The sequence below is a fragment of the Nothoprocta perdicaria genome, unplaced genomic scaffold, assembly GCF_003342845.1.
Source record: "Nothoprocta perdicaria isolate Ctin4 unplaced genomic scaffold, notPer1 scaffold_55, whole genome shotgun sequence".
In the NCBI taxonomy this organism is placed as follows: Eukaryota; Metazoa; Chordata; class Aves; order Tinamiformes; family Tinamidae; genus Nothoprocta; species Nothoprocta perdicaria.
In genome coordinates, this window is record NW_020455810.1 from 2,328,975 (window position 1) to 2,355,570 (window position 26,596).

Below are 26,596 nucleotides of genomic sequence, written 5' to 3' on the forward strand. Positions count from 1 at the left end.
GAAGATTTGGAAGGTTCTTTATATTAAATTCAGAGGAAAGCAGCACATTCAGTCTTACATCTGGACCTTGTTCTGTTCTGCTGGGCAACTGCCTTGACCCAAGTGGGCTGGCCCCTTTTGAGCCCTCTCTCAGAACTTGGTGCAGAGAGAGCACTGCTGTGGTGGTCTCTTATAATCCAGTTCCATAACTAGAACACCCATTCTTCTCAATACAGGACTGAGGACTGGCTATAGTTAAATGAAACATGACTTTGAATTCCATCAGGTAGAGAGAAAAAATGGAAACACTCTAGTTCTGTTACATCTGGGATGAATACTCTAATAACCAAGCTACTGGAGTAAGACGGGGGAGAAAAAGCAGAAACTAGACCTCCTTACTTCTTCCAGGGGTGATATTTTTATTTTTTTAAAAAATATTTAGCTTCTTCCAAAGCATGGAAACTGTTGCCGCATTTTGTGTGGCATGCTGTCCATTAGGCACACTTAAAGGATATAATTTTATGAGTACTGGTAGGCTGAGTTGCGATTAAGTGCCAAATTGCTCAGCTGCTGGAAGACAGTGCTATTTCCAGCGAGCCAGCCCTGCATTCCTCTTATTGCAAATTCCCGATGTGCTGCTGGAGCACTGGAGTCCATCCCAAATCCTGCGTGCAATTCCCGCTCGGGCCAAACCCAAGTATGACCCGTGGGGTGGAGCACATGCAGCGCAGCACTGTCCAAGGAGATACAGCACGGAGCAGCGGGGCCGTTCTAAGGGTGCTCCTGTTCAGATGGACCAGTTTTGAACTCCTCCTTCAAGGAAAAATACCAGAAATCCAGCGCTAAGTGGACTGCAAGTGAGCAGCCCGGTATGTTGAGGACAAGGGTGCTGCCGCCGGTCCCCAGTGTGCGCTCCATAGGAAACCCAGGGGAATCATTCCCAGCGTTTTGAAATTACATCTCGTTTAAACAAGAAAAATATAGAGCCATTATTGTCAAGCGTGATGGCTATGGGAAATGCGGGTATAGGCAGGAACGAATAACATACAGGGCAGTTAAAAATGGCTTTTAAAGGAAAGTGTGTTTGCACACTTCTGTTAAATGTAGAAGGTTCTGAGCACCAGGCCCTTCTGAAAAAAATTGTTGCCAAAAATGCTCTGTAGGCTTCGTAAGAAGAAAAAAAATGGGGGAGGTCTGCACCAGGAAACCTGGAATACTGCTATAGATTTTGTAAAATCTGGGGGACAGCCCCAAAAAAAGGTTCCATTCTTCAAAAAGGAGGAGAAATTATGAAGAAAATGAAGAAAAAAGCATGAAAACTAGACATCTCCTTTCCCTTTAGGAATTTGTAGTCAAAGAGAACGGCACTAACTGGTAGACCGTGTTCTGCTCCCTAGTTAAGAGGCTGCTGTGTCACAGCTGTGCAGGTGGCCCTTGAAGCCAGAAATTTTCCCTTGATTTTAAAATGTGGAACAAAAAATTGTGCATGCTGGATCTGGCCTCTTCTGCGGTAATTGACTGAGAGCTTGGCAGCTTTTCCTGGATTTATTTCATGTCAAATCTTTTCCTGATGCTTCTTTTTTTTTTTTTTTTTTTTTTCCAGACAGTTGGTTCTAAAGTTTATTCAGTATTTTGTAGGTAACCAGAAGTGGGCTATTGATTTGAGAGCCGCTTCTCCTTTCTTTTGAGAGAATATTAGTGCTTCTCATCCCCTTTTTTTTCCCCTGGGAAATGCCTCGGAATCTCTTTTTCTTCCACCTTCCACAAATTAAGAGCATCCAGAACAGCAATTTAAAAATCAGCGAGACAGTATCTGCCTGTAATTATCTACAGCTATGTTTGGGTGGCTCCATTGCAGAACTAATTGAGAAGATTGTGTGCTGACACAGCCCCTTGTCAAACTCCTTCCATTGCCACCCTTTGATAGTGTTAAATATAATTTCATGAGTTGTTTTAGAAAACAGGCCTCACGTAGTTGGCCTCATGCATGGCACTCTCTTCCTTTTTAGCTTTACTTGAGATACGTTATTAGAAACGAATTAAGGCTCCCAGAAGCCCCGTTTGTTGCTTATATATAGACACACTGTAGTTGAGACTGTAGATGTGTTTCCATGCCTAAAAAGACACAAAGTTGGGGTGGATAAATTCCCAGGAATGCTAATAGTGTAGCAATAGTATTTTTTTTCCAGTAGTAGCCTTTGCTGATGATAGGAACTTGGTGTTTCTGCAATACTCTGCCTCTGGTCTTGGTACAAAGTACAGATATGGATGGAGTTCCCTGGGTGCTCTATTTGTCTAATATTCCCCAAATGAAGAAACTGCTCCGCTTGTTTTCCTTCCGCCCTTCTGGAACGTAGGGTCAAGTACAAACTCTCATCCCTGATGACGGTCTCTTGCTCTGTGGTGTTTTCATCGCACGTGTGCAGGAACGGGCACTTGTGGGCGCAGCCAAAGCCAAGACGACCGCCCGATGGTCGCTCTGCTCACACGTGCTGTGCCAGGGACAGCTTCCACTGGAGGGTCTCCAGCCATAGGTGGGTAGGAAAGATATAGCCTTAGGCATGAGGTACCACACACTAAATGATGGAGAGCTCATCAGCTTCGTGATGAACAGTCAGAACTGAACACATCAGTCTCCAGACTTTTTGTTAACTTTAACAGTAGCTTCCCAGGGAAGCAAAAGACTCTTAAGAATGAGAAGCTAAAGACTTATTTCTTGAAGTAATCCTGTCTTTCTGAAGGCTGTAGAAATACAGATGAATCAACCCTGCATAGCTGAACTGTGACACAGGATTCCTCACATCACACTAATATTATTATGTGGAGAGGTTGTCTTACTTGTAGTAAATACATGATTACGTGACTTCTAGTGAGAGGAGAACATAGCAAACTAATAATAATTCTGCTTGGAGTTAAGGGAGGCAATACTTATACATATCTAGCTGACTTCTCAGCATATTGATACTTTATTGTAATATTTTCTTATGCTATATTAACATAATTCTGATTGAAACCTCCCTCTCTCTTCATCTCCCTTTCTCCTCAAACTCTGCTTGGTGCAATTTTGTGTAATTCAGAACTTCCCAATGAAGTATCTGTTATCTTCAGCTTCCTGATTTTAGAGGAAGAGCAGGGTTTACAACCTTGCACAATTAGGCGTAGGAATATACAGAAAAGTTGTTGATAATGAACTTTTAACATTTTTCTTTAGAAAAACTATCAGGTTGAAAGCTATGTTTTGTTGAACATGCTGAAAAATTAACAAGGAGAAAATGTTTCTTAGTCATGTGTGTTTTTCAGGTATTTGGTGTCAGTGTACAGTCAACTGCTCTGTTCCCATGGGTAGACAAAATTACCCCCACAGCCACAAAAAAGCCCTTGTTCTCGTCGGGCGGATTAATCACACTTGTGAGACAGGCTGAGGCTCCGTGCACAGACACGTTGGGTTGTGGCAGTCAGGAATCCTGTCAGGGCAAGAGCAGGAAAGGCTCCTTAACAGAAAAAAAAAAAAAAAAGAAAGAAAGGTTCAAGAAAAAGGAGGGTGGGAAAGACATGTTTACGTTTAAAATGTGTCAAATCCTAATCAGATTTTTCTTGGGGAACTTGTTTTGTGTTTGTCTGCAAGATTTGGTTTGTAACTAAGAAATAATCTTGTAGTATGCAACTACATCAGGCTATTTCAAAGCTAAAGATCACAGATTTAATAAGGGGAAGCAGAATTCTTTTCAGAACATACTGATATCCTTGCAGGAGCTAATGCACTTCTATTGCATTGAATCAAAAGGCACTATCAGCATGAAATAAAAGTTAGGTAAATCTGTTAACTACAACAGTTACGATATTTATTAGCAGAGAGTTACAGTATTTGTTGAAAGAAGCTTGACTAAAACTGGAAAGTGCCAAACTTGCTACAGCTCTTTTTTACGCCCTCCAATTTTAGATTTCTTCAGCTGGATATATTAAATGTTCGTGCAAATAGTGGTGTAGGTCAACACTACCAATCAGCCCCTATCAGCATGTGTACCGTGTCAGTCGTAATGCAGGTGGAAGTCATTTCTTCTGGTGCAGCACTTTGCCATTAGTGTCTGCCAAAGGACTCGGGCTACGTTTGCCTTAAATATTATTAACTTTGATAGCCTTAAATGCAGGCATTTCAGTTGCAGTGAAGGGCCAGCTTCTTAGTCTATGAAATCCCCCTCCAGTGAGTCAGTCTCAACCACAGATGGTAGATATGTATAGATATCTGGAAATTAACCATGATCTAGAGATGTGAATTTGTCAGAATAAGACTTTTGATGCCAGTTAGAGATTTAAAGATGTGTTTTTAAAACTATTTATATGTAAATTAGGCAATTATCCATTTCTGGTAACTATTAGATCTGATTAATAATTAAATCAAGTTCTTTTCCTATAAAAAGGGACCTCTGAAAAAGAACCTTCTAATTTCATTTACGTTATTCACAGAACATAGATATTAGAAGCTGTGCTCACATATTCATAAATGATCCAGCATCCTTTGGGAACATGGCAAACAATTCAAGCTGTAAAATCCACTTCCTCATTAAAAAGAGCGTCTCAGAAAGAAATAAATTTACAGTTTCAACAATTAAAAAAATACATTTTTTTAAACTGATGGGTGTGACACATTATTTTGCTCTCCCCTAAAAATACCTTGTAAAGATCTAGAGAAATGTTTTAATCATGACTATAATAATCAGATCGCTGTCATCAAAAGAATGATTATTGCTGTGTAGTTTTAGTCCTTTCTGTATTCTTGGCATGAAAGAAAAATGCACATTGAAGGATAAGCAGATCATGCCTTGCACAGAAGTGTACGCATTCCCCGGTTGAATATAACCTCCATTTAGAAAAAAATTATCTCACCCATGCTCATATTTGGATGCTCCTTATTTTAAGACCTCCCTTTGTTTAAGTGTTTGTACATGGAAACAGAAACACATGTAGATTTACTGCCTTACGTAGGCTGATTGAATTAACTTTGCTATACATTTGAGTAATATAAAAATGCACATGATGCTCAGTGGAACCAGCAGTTATATGGGTAGATTCTTGTAGGAGTCACATGTAACTGTTCACCTGAGAAAACTATGGCTTTCTCCAATCAATCAATAAGACAGTAACAAAATGATCAAAAAAGGCTGCAAGGTAAAATGTTAATATTTTTGTCTATGGAATGGTCTAGTTTGTATTTCAAGGCTGAGAGAGCAGTTTTTATATATATACATTATATATTTGTTATCTAAATATATTTCTGTATGCTTTATATATTTAAGAAGGGAAGATCTCCTTTTAAGAAGTATCCTCCTTGCAAAATGTGCAAATCATTCACAGGAGGAAAAAAATAATAAAATAAGAGTTGATGTATTTTAAATGTGTTTTTAACATGCCTAAGTCAGTCCTATCAGAATAGGTCTGGATATTGGTTGGGCTCTACTGAATGATTTCACAAAAACAAAAATCTTTCTTTTTTTCTTTACAGTTCAACAGAAGAACAGTTTCATTGGCAGACACAAGGTAATCTACTTTTCATTGCGGCATAACTTATTTTCCTGAACAATCATATTCCGTAAAACAGATAGGGAAAAAACAATATGCAATTGTTGCGTATTTTTGTTCTAATAGAAAAAGATGACCGTATGGAAAACTAACAAAAATCAGGAAAGATGCTAGGCCAGGCAAATAAAGCACCTTCAGTATTGTACAGTTTTCTGAGGGGAGTACTGCTCAAAATGTCAGTATGTGAAACCTTGAACAGTTTGGAGATTAGACCTGAATGTTGTCAGTACAGGGGCAGGCAGAATTTCCCTGGTTCTTCATGGCAGCTTCCTTGTGGATATGTGATTCCTTAGCTGTGAATGTTTAGTCACATGTGCCTGGCTTTGCCCGTCCTCTCTTCTTTATGTCATTAATCTTCTTGCAGATGGCCAGAAGGACATAGAAGATGAACTCACCACTGGTCTGGAGCTGGTGGACTCCTGTATTAGATCACTGCAGGAGTCAGGGATACTTGATCCCCAGGACTACTCTGCCGGTGAAAGTAAGTTGCTAGAAATGTGCTTTTCAGAATCCAAGACTATTGGTAATGTTTCATGCTTTAAAACTGAATGCATTTGTATAATATATTTGTTGATTATTTTCTCACATCGACAGAAGACAATGTACTTTGGAACAGGAAGCGTTCCTCCTGGCCTTTGCAAGTGAATTTTTGCTTTTTTATTTATTTATTTTTTCTTCTGGAATAAACCTCATAGGAAATTGGTGGACAAAAGAACAATGGATTAGATCAAAGACCTTTTGTTTAGATAATACATGCTAATACATGCTGTAATTGCAGTAGAGTGACGCTGTATTACGTGGCCACAAGACTTCCGTGTCACCAGTACAAAAGTAACTGTCAACCAGCGCTCTTATATTAGGCAAACGTAATAAAATGAAGTGTAGTGTGGTTGTTGGCGTAATTCCGAGATCGGTTTGTAGGCCCTGAGCACAAGGTGCTCTGTGAGACAGAGATTTCCAGAGCTTGCAGAGCCCAGCAGTGAGGTGGACTTCGTAGAGGTGCTGCTGAGCACCCGGCGGCGAGGAGAAGGCCGGAGTCTGTTACCAGAGGTTTGTTTGCCGGGGGGTTAGCAGCCAAGTTCTTCTCACAAGGGCAGGTTCTCTGCTAGTGCAGCCGCTGTGGGAGGGAATCATGGCTAAGCCGAAGCAAAAAATGAGGGAGAGATTTGTTTTTGGAGAGCAGATTCCTGCCAATGCCTCTGTTTGTGAGTCACATACAGTCGGACAGTTTTCCAGTGGGATAATCAGCCTGTTAAAAGATAAGCCATTAGATTATGAGAAAGCAGGATAATATTTCCCTTTCAGCAGTCTCCTATCCAAATACTCTGCACCCCCCTGCCACAATGCATTCCTGTGCGTTCACCTCAGCCTTATCCTGCTTCTGACGTTGCCTAGGCCTTCCAGTTTTCTCTGGTGTTCCTCCATATGTGACCCCACTGCTCTCTTGAGCCAGCTCTGGCTTTTTCAGTGCCCTGCTGCCCAGCACCTAGTAACCCAGTCATCTCTCACATGGAAAACTCTTGGGAACACAGGGGAGCTCTCCGCTTCTCTTGGGAAGGGCGATGCCATGGGACAGCCATTTCTGTGAAGCGTCACCAGGGATGGCAAATCATCACCCTGAAATCATTTCAGTGGAAAGCAAGGTGGCATTGCAAGGTTGAATGCGGAAGGCTAATTTGTCAGAAATTTTAAAAAATGTTTTCTACAAGATTTGCAGCACAATCTACAGTTGATAGTCTGGGGAGATTAGAAATTTTTCACTTTTTATGTGTGTGGATATCCGGGCCCACAGTGTTGCTAGCGGCCTTGATAAGATGTTGCTTGGTCTGCACACAATCTTCCATAGGTAAAACATGATGCAGCAGTGTAAGCCCTTGCAATTTGCCCTCATTTTTTTCCCCTTGAGATTTTTTCCTCATTTGAAGGTAAGAAGAAACTGATTAAATGACTAGGGTGATAAGAATTTACAGAAAGAGAAGACTGGTTCGATGGTGATACGGCAGCTTGGGGAAGAAAAAAATGGGTCTGTCTTTTAGATGGGACTGAAACTGAGGGAAAAAATGTTGTGGAAAGATGAGGGCAGTAAATAGGGAAAAAAAATCGGGGCATGTGAAAACTCAGTACTAAAATGAAGTTCAGGGGAGTATCCCAAAAGGGTAAGAGACAAATTTGAGTGGGAAGAGGAATAAGGAATGTGGGCATATATTAAACAATGATGGTAAAGTGGAGAGAGATGGATTTCATGGGGAACCAGAAGGAAAGGAACTGAGCTTCATTGAAATAGGGAGCCAGGGAGTAGGAAGCCAAGCTTGCTTCATTGGATGATTTGTCAGGATCAGGATATCGGTGGAAAGAGATCAGGATATTTGTCAGGGTCAGGATATAGGTGGAAAGAGAGTGAATGGCAGTGACTGGAAGCAGTAAGAGTTACAGAGAGAACAGAACTGTCCTTAAGAAATAGTAACTTTGGAGGGAAGAGGCAGATGAACATGGTCACAAGGGAGCAGACATCCCCACAGAGTTGCAAACTTGGTTCTTCACCATTTCATTGTCAACCAGTATTTGTGAAGCCCTTGGTCAGACTGTGCCTCACTCCTCCTGGCCCACCCAGAATTTTTAAGCTAGATTGCTACCTGCTATTCATTTTTTTTTTTTTTAATAAACAGATACATATGGCAAATGTACAGGTTGCAGCTCTGCTAATTACTGCCAGTTGTGTAGAGTTTAGCCTGGAGAAGAGAAAACTGAGAGGGGATCTTATCAACATGTAGAAATACCTAAGGTGAGGATTTAAAGAGGGGTCTAGCTCTTCTAAGTAGTGGCCCATGACGAGACAAGGGGCAATAGGTATAAGTTGAAACACAAGCAGTTCCTCTCTATGTGAGGAAGACTTTCTTTGCTGTGAGGGTGACAGAGCAGTGGAACAGGCTGCTGAGGGAGGTTCTGGAGTCTCCTTCTCTGGAGGTCTCCAAACCCACCTGGATGCTGCCCTGTGCCCCGTGCTCTGGGTGTCCCTGCTGGAGCAGGGGGTTGGACTAGATGATCTCTAGAGGTCCCTTCCAACTTCAACCATTCTGTGGTTCTGTGATCTTTTATTGATAGCCAGTTTTGGACATTAGTGGCTAATTTGCAGGAGTGCAAAGCTTTAACTGGCCACTGTGGAGGCAGTACCTCAAAAACATGAGGGGAAATTCAAAACTCTCTGAAGCAGAGCAGATGCAGCCTTAGCACCTTGTAGACACTTTGTCTTAACTGCTTCAAGAAATGAAGACTATATAGAAGTCTTGCTTCACAGGTGTTACAAAAATCATGATATTTGTGGTGTATTTGTAGAGAGCATTGAGTGCTATGGGATAATTCACTAGGGCTCTAGAAGTTTTTTTTCTTCCTATTGGCCATTCTTTGAAGATGTCCTTAGGCCATGTGGGGAAGATTTAGACAGCTGGCAAATAAGGAATAGTTTTGCATTGTGTGTCCTGTCCGTACATTAAAGAAGGAAGTAATCAGCATATGTGCTGATTTTGACATTGTAACTTTAATTATTTTCACTTGTGCATTTTAGTTGTGCGCTTTAGATACCTGCATTTTCTGTGGCCACGCTGCCTGTCTTTACTTGACCCCAATTTATTTTTTATTCTAAAATGTCATAGCAGACTGTCCAGAGGTGTGACCACAGACTGTTTTTCTGACTGGTGGCCTCTAGTCTAGCAAGATATCCTATCAGTAGCTGTTTCTTTGAAGCAGATTAGTCTGTCCATAGTCAGTCGTTATCACTCAGTTTTACAAAGTCTCATTTTCTCCAAATTAATTTTTAAAAGTGGCCACATGGCAGGCATTATTCTAATGCTCTAAATCCAGTGTCAGCTCCCATGGGCTCTTCCTTTGCTAGCAAATACAAGCTGTCCACAGAGCCTAAAGAAGCAGGGCCCATGAGGGAGCCTTAGACCGGGAGGGTTCTGTAATGCCAGTTGTTGTGTCTACCAAGTATGTCTGCTGAGTGTGAATCAGCAAAGAGACAAATATATAGGTATGGTATATAATACTTTGATTGATTCAGGGCAATGCAAGGAGGGCACTCCTTGTTTTTTCTTTTTTTTTTTTTTTTCCTGTTTTTTTTTCTTTTTCTTTTTTTATGAAGAGTAATTATTATCAAACAGTGGCAGATTCAGAGCAGCTGTGTTCTCTTATGTACTTTTTTGTGCTTCCACTGAATCTGGGACAAGGTTGTACATGTCTGAGGGTTAGTCCTGCACTCTTGTCTCTCCCTTCTCTCTCAATTCAGTATAATTGGGTCTCTGAAAATGCATGATTTTGGTTGCAAACAAAAAGTAAGAAAACTTTGCCAGTTGTGCAAGAAGTCTGTAATTGAGCTGAGAACTGAACTCAACTCTCCTTGCTCTGATCTCCTCTACAACAGTAATGTTCTTTGTATCTTTTACAAGACTATAGCTCTGTCACCAAATAAGACCTGACACAATTTTCCTGGAGGCAGTGGAGAATTCGGAGTGTCCTAAATGTTGGTGGGGTAGGGGGAAAAATAAGACACACGAAAGCCAAAATAGGTCACATAGGAGACACTCAAAACAAGTCATAGGAGAGGGATGTGGAGCATGTTTAGGAACTGGAATCATTTGAAAAAAAGCTGTGGCTGGGACAAGAGTTCAGGTCAGAACTAATACCTAATACTAATAGGTGTATTTTAGACTTAGGCATGAAACACAGGAGTGCAGAATGGTGACAGCAACTGAGGAAAGGCATTTTGATGGTGGAATTGGTATATTGGGAAGGAGACAGGAAAAAGCCCTTTGTGAGGGTTGAACATGTGTGGAAACCAAACAGTCTGATTTTAAACGGGAAAGGATTTAAAGGTGAGCAATGGAGGAAACCAAAGGCACTGCCTCAAAGTCATGAAAGTACTTCCGAGTAGTTCCTTTCACTACCTGGTCAGGACTCTTCGTCTTGTGCTTCCCCCCCCCCTTTTTTTCCCTATCTTTTTTGATGACATGGAAGAAGACTTGAAAAAAAGGGTCTGGGAAGGAGTGAGAATAAATGCACTTGCATTTATTCTCAGGTGCAGGTAATGCAGGTAATCTGGAATCAGGGCCTTTTAAGTGAGCAGCCCAGCCTGTGGAGGAGTGGGAAAGGGTTTGGTACTTCTAGTCTCCCTGGAGTGGAGACACTGGAGCCCTTAGAGCAATCACTAAAGGCCAACATCCTATTTTCTGCAAGGGTTTGGTAAATCTGCATTATAAAGATAGGTAATGTGAATAAGAATGGCTTGCTCCTCTGAGCAAGTTTGCAGATGACACCAAGCTGGGTGGAGTGGCTGACACTCCGGAGGGCTGTGCTGCCATCCAGAGGGACCTGGACAGGCTGGTGAGTTGGGCAGAGAGGAACCTCATGAGGTTCAATAAGGACAAGTGCAGGGTCCTGCACCTGGGAAGGAATAACCCCAGGCATCAGTACAGATTAGGGGTCGACCTGCTGGAAAGCACCTCCACGGAGAGGGACCTGGGAGTCCTGGTTGACACCAAGTTGACCATGAGTGAGCAGTGTGCCCTCGTGGCCAAGAAGGCCAATGGGATCCTGGCCTGCATCAGGAGGAGCGTTGCCAGCAGGTCAAGGGAGGTGATTCTGCCCCTCTCCTCAGCTCTGATGAGGCCGCACCTGGAGTACTGTGTTCAGTTCTGGGCACCCCAGTATAAGAGGGACGTGGAGCTTCTGGAGAGGGTCCAGAGAAGGGCAACCAGGATGATTAAGGGAATGGAACATCTCTCGTATGAAGAGAGGCTGAGTGAGCTGGGCCTGTTTTCTCTGGAGAAGAGACGGCTCAGAGGGGATATGATTAATATGTATAAGTTCAGGAAGGGAGAATGCAGGGAGGAAGGGGACATGCTGTTTTCACTGGTGGCCAGCGATAGGACGAGGGGTAATGGCCACAAGCTGGAGCACAGGAAGTTCCGTCTCCGGGTGAGGAGCAACTTCTTTACTGTGAGGGTGACAGAGCAGTGTAACAGGCTGCCCAGGGAGGTTGTGGAGTCTCCTTCTCTGGAGGTCTTCAAAACCCACCTGGATGCTGCCCTGTGCCACATGCTCTAGGTGTACCTGCTTGAGCAGGAAGGTTGGACTTGATGATCTGTAGAGGTCCCTTCCAACCTTAAATATTCTGTGATTCTGTGAAATGAGGAATGAGAGGCAAATCTGATCTTGTATTTCTTTCCCTCCTGCTCCTTTCCTCCTATCTTTATGGTTCTTTAACATGTTACATACCATGGTACTAGCAGTAAATCAGTTCCTGCAATACTTGCTTGAAACACGGATGTTCCTTAACAATGTGTAGGTACTACAGCAGCAAAGAAAAGGGGTAGTTACTACCTCTGGTGTGAGGGTAACAGGCTAGGGGTAGACAGATTTCTGAGACTGCTGAGCAGATCTGCTGGCTCTTTCTCTTAATATAAACCACGGGCTCAAATGTCTCCTAATCCAAATTTCTCTAATTTTAATTTGAGGTATATACACTTTAAATCTGTCCTGCTATCTTCCTTGATTTAGTCTCCGCAAAATGAGCATAAGACCAGTCTTAAAAGGATTATGGTTAAGATTTCTGGAGCTCTTGCTGCTTAAGTTTCTAACTGGACTGTAATCGTTTCATTAGTTATTTTTTATGTGTTTAATCACTCCATGTGGAAGCCCTCCTTCCGTGCAGACTGCAGACACAGAACTTCTGTTGATGTAAATCAGAAAAGCTCTCAGATCAATGTGACATGGCTGCAGTTGCCTGATTTTAAGAATGTTACATTCCAACTTTCAATTTAAGATAGAATTATTTATACTGGAATTGCAATCTGCCCCAGCTGACACAGCCAATATTCCAGACAAGTTTTTTTTTTTTCATTTTTTTGGACTATAGTTATATTCATCTATATCTGTGACCCCACTGTCCTGGTGGCCAGGTTCTACCTAAGACTAAAAGCACAGATTTTCCTGCTCTCCAAAATGAGTGCATGTTAAAGGCAGAATTTAGCACAGGGATAAAGAAAAAAAAAAAAAAAAAATCCATCATGGATTAAACAAATACTGTCTTTTTAGTTATTGCCATTCCAGAGTTTCATCACTGAGGATGGATGTTGGCAGAAGTGCAGGCAGTTTAAGGAGATCTCGGTCCCTCTGTTCTGGGCAGAGAAAGTGTGGGCTCTCTCCCACTTGAACTCAGTCCTACCCTCTACCAGCTCTTCTAGGGAAGTAAAAGGATTTGCCCAAACTGCAGCACAAACGGGTAGTACTGCCATTTTGACATGCGTTTGTCTGCTGTAATAAATACTGACATTTTCCTCTGAAAAATCACTTGTTACATGGAGATATAATTCGTATTCTATGAAATATACATAGTATATAGCTTTTGTGTGAGACAGATGTCTTTTTTCACTTAACTAACCTTCCTTATTCTCAGGCTGAGAACCTGAAAGGACGGCCTGAGCTCTTACTTCATTGTCTTAATTCAGTTTTGCTTTCAGTGATTTTTTTGATATAATAAAAATCGTCTTTGCTCTGTGAGAGCAGATGTCCCAGTTGAAAGAGCGCTCCTTGTTCAACCTTTGCGATTTTCATCCTTTATCAGCTGCTTTATGGAAAGGTAATGAAAATGGACTGAAACAAAAAGGCTGTTTTTGCACCGCGAACGTGTGAAGAAGATGTGCGTGTGTGTGTTTGATGCCACGGCTTCTTTTGTGATACTGCCACCTGCCAGACGGCTGACGTGCTCAACGAGATGAAATTTGGCATCGGAGGACCTCACAATTTGCTGGTAGATGAAGTTATTTCCATTTCATTATCTGCTCCGAGTGCCTGGCTGATGCAGCCGAGCCATTCTCGGTGCGCGCAGAGGAGGACTCCTTATGGGATCCCGTGACAAACGTGCTCCCTAATGAAACCTTGTGCTCTTTGGGCATGTTTCAGGAATGTCAGTCACCTGGGGAGCCTGTCTGCCGCTCGGATCTGCCTCTGGAGCCCTGGTGGTGGCAGCGGCTGCTGAGGCAGAGGAACACAGCACAGCCGGCTCGGTTCGGCCTTCCTTCCCCTTCACCTTCCTGTGGGGTTTGTGCAAAGCGGGCAGTTGTCTGGCTCAGCAGTTCTTAGCTCCAGATAAATCTGAGTGTGAAACCCGAGGGAATTTTGGTTTATTGATGAAACTTCCTGGATTAGTTTGATACTTTCTGCTTAATTATTTGTCATCTGACATTCTGTAACTCAGAGTGTAACTCTGCTTGTTCCATCTCTCTTAATGCAAACCTTTTCAATACTTCGACTTCAAAAAATCAGGGCTTTGAAATGTTTTTGACCATTTTGTACTGAGGTAAATTCCCTGGAGTGTGGATAAACAAGAGAATATCTTTTGTTAAAGGGTAGTCTCAGAGTTGGTCATCATTTCTTCTCACAGAGAAAATTAGGCACAAACTGACTAACCTGTGTGCCAAATTCTGGATTTTGAAGCATTCATTAAAGAATTAGATCCCTGAAACCTTCCCTTTCTGGCCTTAGTTGTTCTAAATATGAGCAGAAGAAAATCAGTGTGTCATTTAGCACTGGCTAAACCCAAATCCAGTCCTTACCACAGAGGCCTAGGTCTAGAAGCAGTCTCCAGAGGGAGGTGAGTGTCTTCCCAGAAGAGCTGACCGTGTAAAGTTCCTGTAGATCCAAGCTGTTGATCCAAGGTGAAAGTAGAGAGAAACCAATAGAAGTCACTGGCAGAGCAGTTTGAAATGGGCAGTCCAGTGTGTCCTTTGTTTTTGAACTCAAAGTGTTGCAGCCTGCGTGATAGTTGTCTCTCTCCAGGAAGGAATCTCCAGCCCGAGATGCTACCTCCAGCCTTCTCCCTTCCTTTGCCTTCTCGTAAGATCCCATGAGCTTATGTCTGTTACTTCCCTTCTTGCTCCAGTTCCATCTTGTTTCCCCTTTTGTTTTCTGTTCTTAGAAATTTCTGTTCTTATCATGAAATAAAACCCAAAGTCTTCTTCCCAAAACAGATGATTCATCTGTGGAGGAAAACAAAAGCAAAAACCACCATCACCAAAAAAGCAAAGCAACAATTTTCAGTAAAAGAGTGTCCTTGCTATCCTCCCTTTGTACGCGTTTATGTAACTTCAGGCTAATCCTCCTAGGTTGTTGGTTTGTCATTTTGGGAGTCAGAAGGTAATGCTATAATAACATTTCAGGTGAGTCATTTCTGCCTTCCTTCCAATTCTGTAAAGTATCTGCAGGCAGAACTTGGTTGCTGTGTGCTCTCACCCACAGCCTGTTTCTTAGGTGCCCTCAGCTCAGGTTGTGTCTACGTAATGAAATGCACTTTTATATTTAAATTCCTTACTGATATCACCATATTACTTTGTGTCTCTGAATTTGCTTGCCTTGAGATGAGTCAGCCTTTGCTACATGATGTCTTCTTATGCAGTGTAATTGATATAAAACCTTCTGCTAGAGAAAGCCATCCCATACAGTCTTCCCAGCTTTATCACTGTAATACAAAATGTGGAAGTTGAATTAGCGTAGGAATAAAAATTGCAGGCAAAACATACGGGAAGGAAGAAAATGGAGATTAAGGTGAGAAAAAAGAGCAGGAGCAGCTCAGTGATGGAAAGGAGGTAATGATCAGCCTGTGGCAAATACAAGCGCTGGGCAGGCAAATGGATAGCCCCACATCCAGGTGTGCCCTGAGCCACTGCAGGAAGCAGCTGCTGAAGCTCTTCAGAAGTGACAGTGACTGATGGCAGCTCCTTGTTGGAGCAGAGCAGAGGAGGAGCCTGGGCATCCCTGTGCCAAAGAACATCAGTGACTACTGGAGCAGGAAACGGGGGCACCCACGTCTCGGGACAGACTGAGAGGAGCCAGCACCTGCTCTCCCATCTCGGCAAGAAACCACAAGGATTGCTCAGGGTGGTGAGCTACCAGTGCCAGCTCGTGGCTGAGAAAATATGCAGGAGCAATCTTGAAAAAGGTACCTAGCTGGTTCACCTCTGTAAAATGTTTACATAACTCTCAAGAAAACAGGATTTATTTATTTATTTTTATTTATTTCTGTGGTAATGCAGAGTTGACATGATCTCATTTTTTTTACAACTTGGCCTTATAAGAGGAGAAACGCATTTCCAAAGTACAATGAGAAGGCAGAGCATGGTACCTACCTAGGGACCCTGATGGGAAAATAGAAGCATAAAATGCAGCCAGAGAGTCTTGGGTGCACAAGGATGTTGCCCAGACTCATTTACCTGTGGCATGTCTGGTGGCGATGTGCAAAACTGCAGCACATTGTGCCAGGTTCACAGTCCTGGAAAGGCTGCGTAACTGAGACGCGGGTCTCTCCAGCCCTAATGCACAGACTATTTTTAGGCAGTCTTTGACTTCAGCTTGTCTGGATTGGTATCTTCTGTTTTACTTTAGAGGTGTTTGCATATGAAAAAGATCTTCATAAAAATTCGAGCCTGCTTCTTTCTAAACTGGCTTACGAGGCAGTGCTCCTGAAATGGCTCTTCCCAGAGGCCACGGAGCCTTTTTCATTTGTGGACAGAAAAGATTCAAGATTTAAGCTCATCAAAGGTCAGAGAAAAATGAGAGTTCAGCTTTGCACAAGAAGAGGAAACCGATTTTGTGATTTCTGATTTTATGTGAGTCATATTTGTGTGATGTCTACAGCCATCTCATTGTGCTTCTTAAAGGAGAAGTGAACACTGAAGTTTAAGATTATTATCAGCAGCAGCGTAAGGCTCCCCCTAAGCACAGGGGGGCATTAAAAACACAACCATGATTGTAGCATATGAAAAGATGTTTTTAAATATATTTATTCTTTTGATAATCAAAACAGATATAAAATAAGTTACTCTTTACAAAATGGGGCATTGTTGATGAAAGCACAAATTAAAAAATCCTTTATGCCAGTCACAGAGGTAGCCAGTCCCGTTCAATAGGCCGGTTCACATCCTGCTCTCGCTCCCTGGGCTGTTGCTCCGAGGGAGAGGACAGTGCTGCTTGTGTGTGATACTGGGTGACTTTCCCCACTGCTGCTGTTTCGCCTGTAGCAGCTCACAGCAGTAGCACCGTGGGCATCACTAAGTGATGCCGTTTGGGGAAGGATTCCTGTTTCTCAGCGTGGGTCGCATCGTGTCTGCTTTAGGCCCCTGACAAGCCCTGCTGGCCAAGGCCTCTCACGGAGGGGCCGTGTGCCAGCAGGAATCCTGCTCCCAAAGCACTCCAGTTCATCTTTACATGTCCCTAGAGGGAAGGCAAATGTAGTTTCTCTCCTTTCTCTCATCTGTGGTGGAAAAATATAATTCAATTGTAATCCTTGCTTTCCATCGTGTTCCTACGCTGTTGCTCTCCACTGCTTCCGAGCAGTAGAAGAGCACGATGAAGACCATACGGCCCCAATTTGGAGAATGTCCGGTTTCAGTAATTGCAGAGTTTAGCAAGCATTTCCACCAAATATGCTCAACCTTCTACAAAATACCTCGTTCAGTTTTGGGGTCCATTCAAAGACTTTCAGCAGTAGGTTATCCTTGTTTTAAATCTGTGTTTAGGGTAGATTTATGTCAGCTTTCATCAAGCTTTGCATGGCCTTGCCCGTGTCTTCTATGTGCTGTACACCACACGCTCCTGAGCTTCCAAACAGCTCCTGGCTCAACGCGCTGGAAACAATGTTATATTTGCAGCGCATCACTTCTGCTTTCACAGGAAATCCCGTATTTCACTTTCCCGTTTGAGCTTAGTTAAATATGGATTCTTGTTATTTGGGCACGCTTCCTTACTGTGAGGTGTTGGCTGAAATCTTTGGTGCCAGGTGTCCCCTTTGTGTTAGATATTGTTGTTATTCCCTCCTGACTGCGGGATTACCATGCAAAAAATAAATAAAAATAAAAATAAATGTTTGATGATCACAAAGGAGCCGTTTACTTCTGGGGAGAAATGCAGTATCACGCACGAGTGTGAGGAGATATTGGAGCTTACAGCAACATGCTGCAGTTCTGGTAATTAATGTTAGAGTTCAGTATCCATGAGTTCTGCTTGCTGATCAAGCCAGGAAAGTTGTTTACAGGGCAGCTTTTAGATGGCTTTCTGGCTTCATTATTTTTTCCTTTTCACTACTACTTGTGGGCATTTTTGTTACCCTTGGAATAGTGCCTTATTATATCCAATCCTAACCAAAAGCTGCTATTTTTCTCTTACAAAAACGGGTAACTTTTATCTTTTATACAATCATAACATAATCAGTGTGTACAGAAACTATTTTCTATTCTTCATTTACTTACTTTTGAAGTAGAATGTGCATCATCTTTTATCCTAATAATAATTAAGTCAAAAAGAGAATTGGAATTGTTCTCGTATATAATGGTAGCAGGCTAGTCTTTGTACTGTTTCTCCAGTTATATATCATTTATAGAATTTTTGGATAAAAACAAACTTATTCCATGTTTCTGAAAGCATTTCTCAGAATCCTATTTTCCACTACCTAAAAGCAGGCAATGTTACACCACTAAAGCTCTTTTTTGTATCGGTAGGTAGAACACAGCCGTCCCAACATTGGTGGAGCGTGGTGTTGCATGCGAATTCCCGTGGGGCTTTACGTTTTTGTAAAACACATTTATTTTGGGTGTACTTGTTTTATGGTTGCTGCTTCTCAGCTAAGATGTGCTTGTTTCATAACATGGGAGCCACTTGCAACTTTACAGCTCAAGAGGGCTGATTTACTTCATGATCTTAAGGGTGCAGTTGCTTTTTTGGTTTCATTCTGTATTGCAGTGTTCTGGAACACTTATGTTACCTTGTGCCTTTGGAATTTGTAATTGTAATATAAAAGTGCTGATATCTCTAATATTTAAATATCTCTTAGGATGCAGAACTTGAAAATACTCTCCTAGCATTGTCAGTCCTTGACCAGGGGTGGGCAGGAAGGGTGACCTGCATATTAGCGTCATCTTATTGTAGCTACTTGCTGTCTTTTGTTTGAGATCTGACTAGCGGTTGCCTTGAGAGTCCTTTTTTCTACCGAATCTGATCAGCTGTAGGTGACTTGCCCTCTTTTTGTGGTTTAGTTTAGTTTTCCATATTGCTCCTTCTCATGATGCACGTGTTACGGCCCTGCAGCCCGTGCTGTAGCTGAGCTCCTTTCCTTTTCACCACCAGCACGAGGGTCTCTCATTTGGAGGCTCATCCTCCACCATTGCCCACGGCCTCCTCTGCTGCTGTTGTTGCTCTGTGTCCTCCCCACATACTACAAAATGGGGGGCAGAAGGGGAAGCTACTTCAGCCATCAGGTCCTCGCAGGCTGGGGTCCCCCGTGGCACTCGAAGGATTTGCCTGCCATTCACTGGCTTCCTCCTCTTTCTAGCACTGCCCTAAATCATTTCAGCAACGGAGCATTTCTTTGAAGAAGCTTTCAGATGATGGAAAAAATAGGCCATGCTGCAACAGCGGGTTTTAAAAACAAGCAACCACACACTTCTTTCTCTATCAGGTTTGGGGACGAGGTTTGTCCTGATTGCACTGGGATAGATGGCCTCGCATGCCAGGCTCAGCACAGGATGGAGAGGCAGGGCATAGCTCGAGGAAATGAAGGGCCTAACATCTCAGATCAGGAGCGTCCACCTCGTCTTTAACTGCCATCTGCCCCTTTCTGCTGACAAGTACTTTGGAAACACTCTGACAGTACAGTGAAAAGCTACCGTGGCTTTTAATAGTCTTTTGGTATAGTTCTGAATAGATACAGTATAGGATTCCCCCAGCTTCCCAAATATTGAGCACTCAAGTTCAGATCCCGCTCTACAGATACCTGACCTGATATTTTAGTACATCTCTTATTTAAGCATCTGTCCCTTTGTAAAACTGGGAAACAAACACAACTGAGCTTTAGGGGTGGTAAGCAACTACTCTGCATAGGCATTAATAATAATAATAATAATAATAATAATAATAAAGTTGCAGGATAGGAATCGATATCTCACACTCAAATAAGGTGACCTAAGAGGAAGAAGCAACAATAAGCAGTGAGTCTTCGGTGAGTATTTGAAATGTTTAGGCTTGAGTTAGGCAGGTAGTAGTTTTGTTCTAGCTGGGAGATGAGACTCCTTGGTCTATTTTCTGAGTGAGTATTTAAAGGATGTTACAGGAGTTTTACTAGTGCTTTCTTTCAGCTGTTACTCAGATGAGCAAAATTTGGAGAATGTGAGAGATAATTAATTATACTAATTAAGTACACTTTATTTACATTTACTATACAATTTATCATTACTTCTCCTGTCTATTGATCAAAGGTGAGTGAAGTGTTGTTTATAATTGGTCTACAAGATAATTAGAAGTTAATTTTGTCATGTTTTGGTCGATTTCCTGTGTCAGTTAGAACTAGCATTGCAATAGAGAGTGTAGACCAAATGGAAATATATAACACAATAATAGTGCTGCAGTCTACTCCTGCTGCGAGTGGAAATGTGTCCCTAGGACAACAACTGACTTCAAATCTTCAGGAGAGAAACAAACCCTCCTCTTTCCGCTTTTCACGATGCATTTCCCTGGAATGGGCCCATGAAAAGCTAAGTAACGAGCAGGTAATTATCGTGCACAGTGTGGCTAGGTATGTATTTCTCTAGTCTGTAGAACTGAATACTGAATTAATCATGCCCCTATCTTTTAATAATACAGTACTATATGTAACCTGTCATTATATGGTAATTGTTTGATAATTGAACAATCAGCAGGTAATGCATTATGGAATACCTGTTGCATGATAATGCCTGCTTTATAATGTAAAGTATTAGTCTTGTCTCATAATTCAAGTTTTTTTCTTTTGCACATTGACCATATTCTTGCTATACTGAGTGAACTAAAAGTTACCATGACTTGTTCTAGACAATGCAGCTATGATTTTTAAGGATTCCCTTATTCCTGTGCAATGTATTCCCTCAGATACTGCAACTTCAATATTTGGCAATCATACTAACTTTTCAGATGTTAGAGCAGCAGTCCCTGGATGTAGGGTGTCATTAGCATCACTGTAGAGAGAAGAATCTCTTTGGTTTCTTTTTGTGAGTTACCCTTTGTCACTAATCCCACTTTCATCTGGCTCTTTAGCTTTGTGAGGCAGTAGTTGGCACTACAGCATCAGCTATAAAAAATACGAAGTTCTGTGAGTTTATAAAAGATGTTGTTAATCCAGAGATTCCTTCCACCTTAACTGTCCATCCTATAGGTATCAATGTATCATCATAAATACTCATTGTATTTATCTCATCATAAACACTTATTGTATTTAATCCTTATTAGACTTTACCTCATTTGTTTGTTTTAAACTTTTCATTCATAAAACAAACGGCCAGGTTGTGTACAGTCCATGTGGCTTTTCTGCCCCACGTTTTCTCTCCTCAGTGTAAATGTACACGGCCATTTCTCAGCACTTACACATCATGTTTCTCTGGGCTCACAGAACTGCCCAACTCGTGACACTGTTAAGCTGCTCAGAGCCCCATGTAAGTTCCCCTGGTTTCTTTAACGAGGAACACTGCTGCTTACAAGCACTGTGGGGAGTGATTCAGGTAAGCTCTGCTTTTCCATATTCACCAGGCAAGGGCCTACCCAAAGGAGGGTGGAAAACACGTCGTAACCCACCAATTTTGATTCCCAAGAAGGCTGGCTGCCTGCTGGATTGCAGCCTTGTCCTCATGCCTGTCTTCCTGATCTCCCCCTGAAGGTTTTCCAGTGGGCATTAACATCTGCTCACTGAATCAAAATTCCGTGCTGCACTGTGATCTTCAAGGCTGAGAGCGCTGGGCCTGTTCAGCCTGAAGGAGAGAAGGCTGAGGGGGGACCTGATCAGTGTCTATAAACACCTCAAGGGAGGCAGTGAGGAGGAGGGGGCGGGCCTCTTTTCAGTGGTGGCCAGCGATAGGACTAGAGGAAACGGCCACAAGCTGAGGCACCAAAAGTCCCACAGGAACTTAAGAAAAATGTCTTAACAGTGAGGGTGACAGCGCCGTGGGAGGTTGTGGGCAGCCTGTGCCAGGGCTCTGTGGCTGCTTGGAGGCAGCCCTGTGCCCCGTGCTCTAGGTGACCCTGCGTGTGCAGGGGGGCTGGACTGGATGATCTCCAGAGGTCCCTTCCAATCTTAAACATTCTGTGGTTCTGTGATCCTTGCGCCTTGCTCACCATTAAGCATGTGTTTCTTTCTCCCCTCTGGCCTGGGCGCCCTGCTCCCTGCTTGGGGCTGGGAACAGCGAGGGGAGCCGCGTGCGGCGCGGGGTTTCTTCCCCAGGCCTTGGGAAGCCACATGCGTATTCCTGGCGCCTGGCAGAGTCAGGAAGTTTCAAATCCCCCTTGCGGCAGCGGGACCAGCAGAACGAAATGCGTCTTAGAAGCTGGCACGGCAAAACGCGTCTTAGAAGCTGCCACTTCTGTTGGAGCATTCTGCAAATTGCTCTTGAGAGTACGAGAGTTACACTGGTGGAATTGTACTGTTGCCGTACTGGTTTTTCATTCCTTTCTTTTCTAATTGATCTGTAATATCTTGTCAATTGTTTCATAAGAAGTAATCAGAAGTTTGTATGTAAATTTTCTATCATATCTATGTTTTCATTGTGTTAGGAAGCATGGGCACAGATAGAAACACACTTAGAGAACATGAAAAATATCCTAAAATATAGTTGTTTTTAACACCTGTGTAAAAAAATTTCTGCATGCAAATATTCGCTGTTTAAAACCAATTGCTTACCTTAAAATAATCATTCTAAATCGTAATTTTAAGCTTTGATTGGATTGTTTTTGTTGTTGGTTTGGGGTTTTTTTTTTTTTTTTTTTTTTTTTTTTTGGTGTTTTGGGGGGACACGGAGTGTGGTTGGTTGTAACTTTTTTGGACTCTGACCTGTGGTCTGAAGACAACAGAAAGGATAAACCCAAGATTTCATTACTAAAGAATATATCACACTTAAAAGGAAAAATGTTCTCCTATTTTTTTTCCCATTTGCAAAGCCATAGATGATGATGATGATGATAATTGAGATTCTTTGTATAACTTTGATTTCCTATAATCAGCTGCTACGGTGATGTCTCTGAATGAATAAGAATATCTTCTGAAACTGCTCGCTTCACTGGCTGGGCTTTTCAGTAGCTACGCTGCACCTTGCCACAGCACTGTATGATTATTCAGAAGGAAAAGCAGTGGCTCATGGGGGGGAAAAATGCCGATTCAAGTAGGTCCCAACGAACTTCTGTGATTCCTAAAAGAATTCCTGCGTGCTTGGCTGTGTGTCACCCCGTGATAGAGTCCCTGCTCCTTTGCTCTTCCTCTTGCCTAATCTTCTTCTTGTTCCACAAGCTTTGCCCAGCTTAGGCGTGCTTGGGTTTTCCCAGCCGAGATGCAATCGCTGCTCCTGCGGCCAGAGCTCCTCACTGGGGCAGGCCGCAGGGGCCCGGGTGGGGATGAGGGGCAGCCCTACTGTACCCAGGGCCCCCTTTTGATGTTAGTTCACAGCTAGTCCCAATTTTGAAGCAGTATTTTGAAGCAGTGCTCTAATACTCAGGGTCTGCTAAACGACCCATATTCAGCTGGAAGTGTTTGTTTTCAGGCTTATTTTGAATTGCAGATTGATAGCCAAGGACATAGCACTAAGGTAACAAATAAGTTGGAATTATTCCATTAGTTAAGGAGTGATTTAGAGTAACTGACTGAAAATACAGAATTCCTACCTACCTTTCTTAACTTTCTTTAAGCTTTCTTTCTAACTTGCCTAAAACAAACTGCTTGTCGAAACAACACCACATCAGAGTTCAGATTGTTTCTCAGTGGAGGCAGCGTGTTGTAAAGAGCCAGGATAAGCCTTATCACTTCTTTCACTGTATGGCAGCACACAAACAAGCCGCGTTCTTCCCTGCTCTGTGACCCGCAGGCTCCTACGAAGGTTTGTTTTTGCCTTTAGATGGAAATCTCAAGGATCCTAATGAGAAAAGTGATCCATCTTTTCTTTAGCAGAAAAAAAAATGGGGCTGCTGTTTGTAGTCACTCAATACTGAAAGGGGAACCTGTGCCTTCTTTTAGTTTATTTTTCTAAGATCATTCTTACCTCAAATGTATCTTTGAGATTTTTTTATTTTCCCAAAATAAATAAATAAATAGAGCTATCTGCAGGTAGGCATTTCACTTCTATTCTACTTTTACTTGAGGAATGTTTGTATTTTGTTTTTGTTCTAAATTATTTTTCTAGCTAGCTATCTCAAAAGAGTTTGCAGTCACTTCATTCAAACACATGCAGTTTATAATTATTTTGTACTTTACCAGACAATAATGAACAAGCAGTGCTATGTAGTATCTAGTGAGCTTAAAACCATGAGCATCAAAAGAAGATTTTTTAAAGTTTTTGGATAAGTTTCCTTAAGAACGTTAATCGTTTTAGGCTATGTTGTAGGAAGGAAACTTGGATGTGATTCTAGGTAGCTGTGCAAAACCCCTAGCAAGCAACAGCAATAAGAAAAGAGCACCTGAAAGACAGATGAAGTAAAAAAATTAACATATTGAGTTCATAGTATATGGCAGTTTGATCATAATTCCTTTTAAATTGGTTACAAACACTTTCATGAGTAAAAATTGTCTTGCTTGCTGTATCTCTTTCCCCTCCTGGGAAACTTTGATGATACTATAAATTTTATGAACTGAAATGTGTTAGTTGGTCACCAGCAAATTTTCAATGAAAATTCAAAATCCAAAGGACTGAAATAAATTTAAAATATATATTTTAAAATTAAGCCAATATTTTCGTTATGCTCTTAAAACTTTCTATGAAAATGTTTATTTTGTTTTGTTGCAAATCTTGCTCAAAAGCACTTAGTCAACCTTATTTGCAACGTCAGAGAGTAGACACCCACCAAATGTTGGATTTCCAAGCAGACGGGCAGAGCTAATTCAGCTCTCCTAGGCATATGGTATATTTTTAATAACGTCAGGGTGTACATTTTTTTCCGTGCCCTGTCTCATTCAGTACTTGTCGGGAAAACAGGCCAGAATTTACTTTCAAAATTGTCATAAATCTGAAAGTTTCTGATGCGTGTGATTGACCTTGTGGTATAAGTTGTGTCTGCGTGTGAGATAAAAGAGTTTTCTGATGACTGTCTCCAGTTAGACGCCAGCAGTGCTCTTGCTATTAGGAAACCTACTTCAGTTTGTTTGTAATGTGAGCCATTCAGGTTGGGTTTTACACACCAGATTTCTGCCTCAGGCTGATGATTTTTCGCAAATGTCAGTTATAATGATTCTGCCATTTCTGCGAAACAAACTAGAGAGAAGAATGTTTTCACCATTAATTTGGGGGAGTTATTTGCATGTTTTCTAAATGGGGACCTTTTTAGAGCAGCTGTGTATGTGCGTGGCAAAGATTTAAAGGACTGAAAATTGGGCATTTTATTACAAAAATAGTGGAATTTTTTTCCAGTAAAACTCAGTCTCTTTAATACATATATAGAGAGAGAGACTATATATATATATATATATATATATATATATATAACTGTTCCTATGTTCTATAGGAGCTAAATCAATGCTATCATCTCACATCCCATGGGATATTTGCCGCCTTCGGTGCGCTTGTGAGACGCTTAGCACTAAGCAGGGCGTGAACGCATCATCTTCCCAGAGCCTCCAAATATCCTGTTGCCCATCGCTGTTGGGCTGCAGTCCCTCAAAGGGCGCAGTGTGCCCAGGGCACAACCCTCGTCCCTCTGCCCCTGCTTCCACACTGCACAGCATGGAAGAAGACTGGGTTGTTTGAAAATGAGAAGAGACTAATGTCAGTGAGGACATGGGGAGACGGTTAGATGGATATTCCTGACCACAGGAATTCCTTTAGTAAGGAATATCCGTGTATGGAGACAGCTCTCCATTAGAAGTGGTTTGGGGAGGTCATGCCTGAACACGTTGCCAGAGCGCTGAAGGAAGAGCTGTTCCCTGTCAGGTCCATGCTCCCAGAGCAGAAACTGGGAAGTTTGCTGTGTGCAGGTGAGAAGCCAAGTCCCTTGGAAGTGAGCCTGATTGGAGCACGTTTTAATTGCACAGGAAAAACTAAATGACTATGGTAAGTGTCGCTGTTCCCATTCCTGAATTTCCAAACACCCTTCGCTTTTGCTCTGCTGCTGCGATGGGAAAGATAAGCGGGGCTGACAAAACAGTCATCAGAGAGTGGTTGCCGTCAGTGTGAGCCCTTCAGGATGAGAGGAGCTGTTAATATTTTAAGGGCTGCCACCCATCCCTGCAGGCACAGAGCGATACCTGGGCGCGCGGCGGAGGGGCAGCCATCCACAGATGCCACCTGGCGCTGGAGCGGGGCGGAAGGGGCACTCGCTGAGGGACTGCCTGCAGTTAAGGAAAGCAGGTTTCTCTCCCACAAAGAAAGAGAGAGCTCATTGTAAGGGGGGAAACAGGGCGCTCTTATCAAGCAGCACCTCTGGGTTTGTGTCACTGTTGGGTTTCTTTACCAGGTGGCAGTGGATTTGTTTTGAAGAAAGGAAGTGTTGGCTGCAGCTGGAGAATGCCATCAGCTGATGGAGTGGGAAAGAATCCCTTTAATTTGGCCTGATTTTATTACAGCCAGCACAGGGAAACGCGGAGTCATGTAATCCTCACAGGGTTCGGAGCCCAGTGAATAAGCAACAGCGCGCGCCCCCTTGCACCGCGTCCTCCTGACCGCTGCGCACTCCCTTCCATGCAGGGCCCGGCCTCCTCTCCCAGAGCGCCCTGCAGCTCAACTCCAAACCCGAGGGCTCTTTCCAGTACTCGGCCAGCTACCACAGCAACCAGACGCTGGCCCTGGGCGACACTGCGGCGGCGGCAGCGCTCCCGGCCCGCAGCGCTCAAGGCAGAGCGGCCGCTCCGAGCTACAGCCAGGTAGGTGGCCTCGCGGCGCCGGGCAGGGCGCGAGGAGCCGGGCGGCTCTGCCAGCTTGCCCGGGTTGTCCCTTGCTGTGGGTCACACCAGGCAGGGCTGTGGGGGAGCCGGGGGGCTCTGCCAGCTTGCCCGGGTTGT

The 26,596-nt window shown here is 42.8% G+C and overlaps 1 protein-coding gene across 1 annotated transcript in view; it reads left to right on the forward strand.

The window, feature by feature from the left end:
- The window catches only part of CTNND2 (catenin delta 2), a 534,119-nt gene that overhangs the window by 255,469 nt on the left and 252,054 nt on the right, over positions 1-26,596 (forward strand). Inside the window, exons 4-6 of the mRNA XM_026048525.1 lie at positions 5,480-5,514; positions 5,921-6,037; positions 26,283-26,458. Coding sequence (XP_025904310.1) covers positions 5,480-5,514; positions 5,921-6,037; positions 26,283-26,458 — 328 coding nt within the window. The remainder of the gene's footprint in view (positions 1-5,479; positions 5,515-5,920; positions 6,038-26,282; positions 26,459-26,596) is intronic.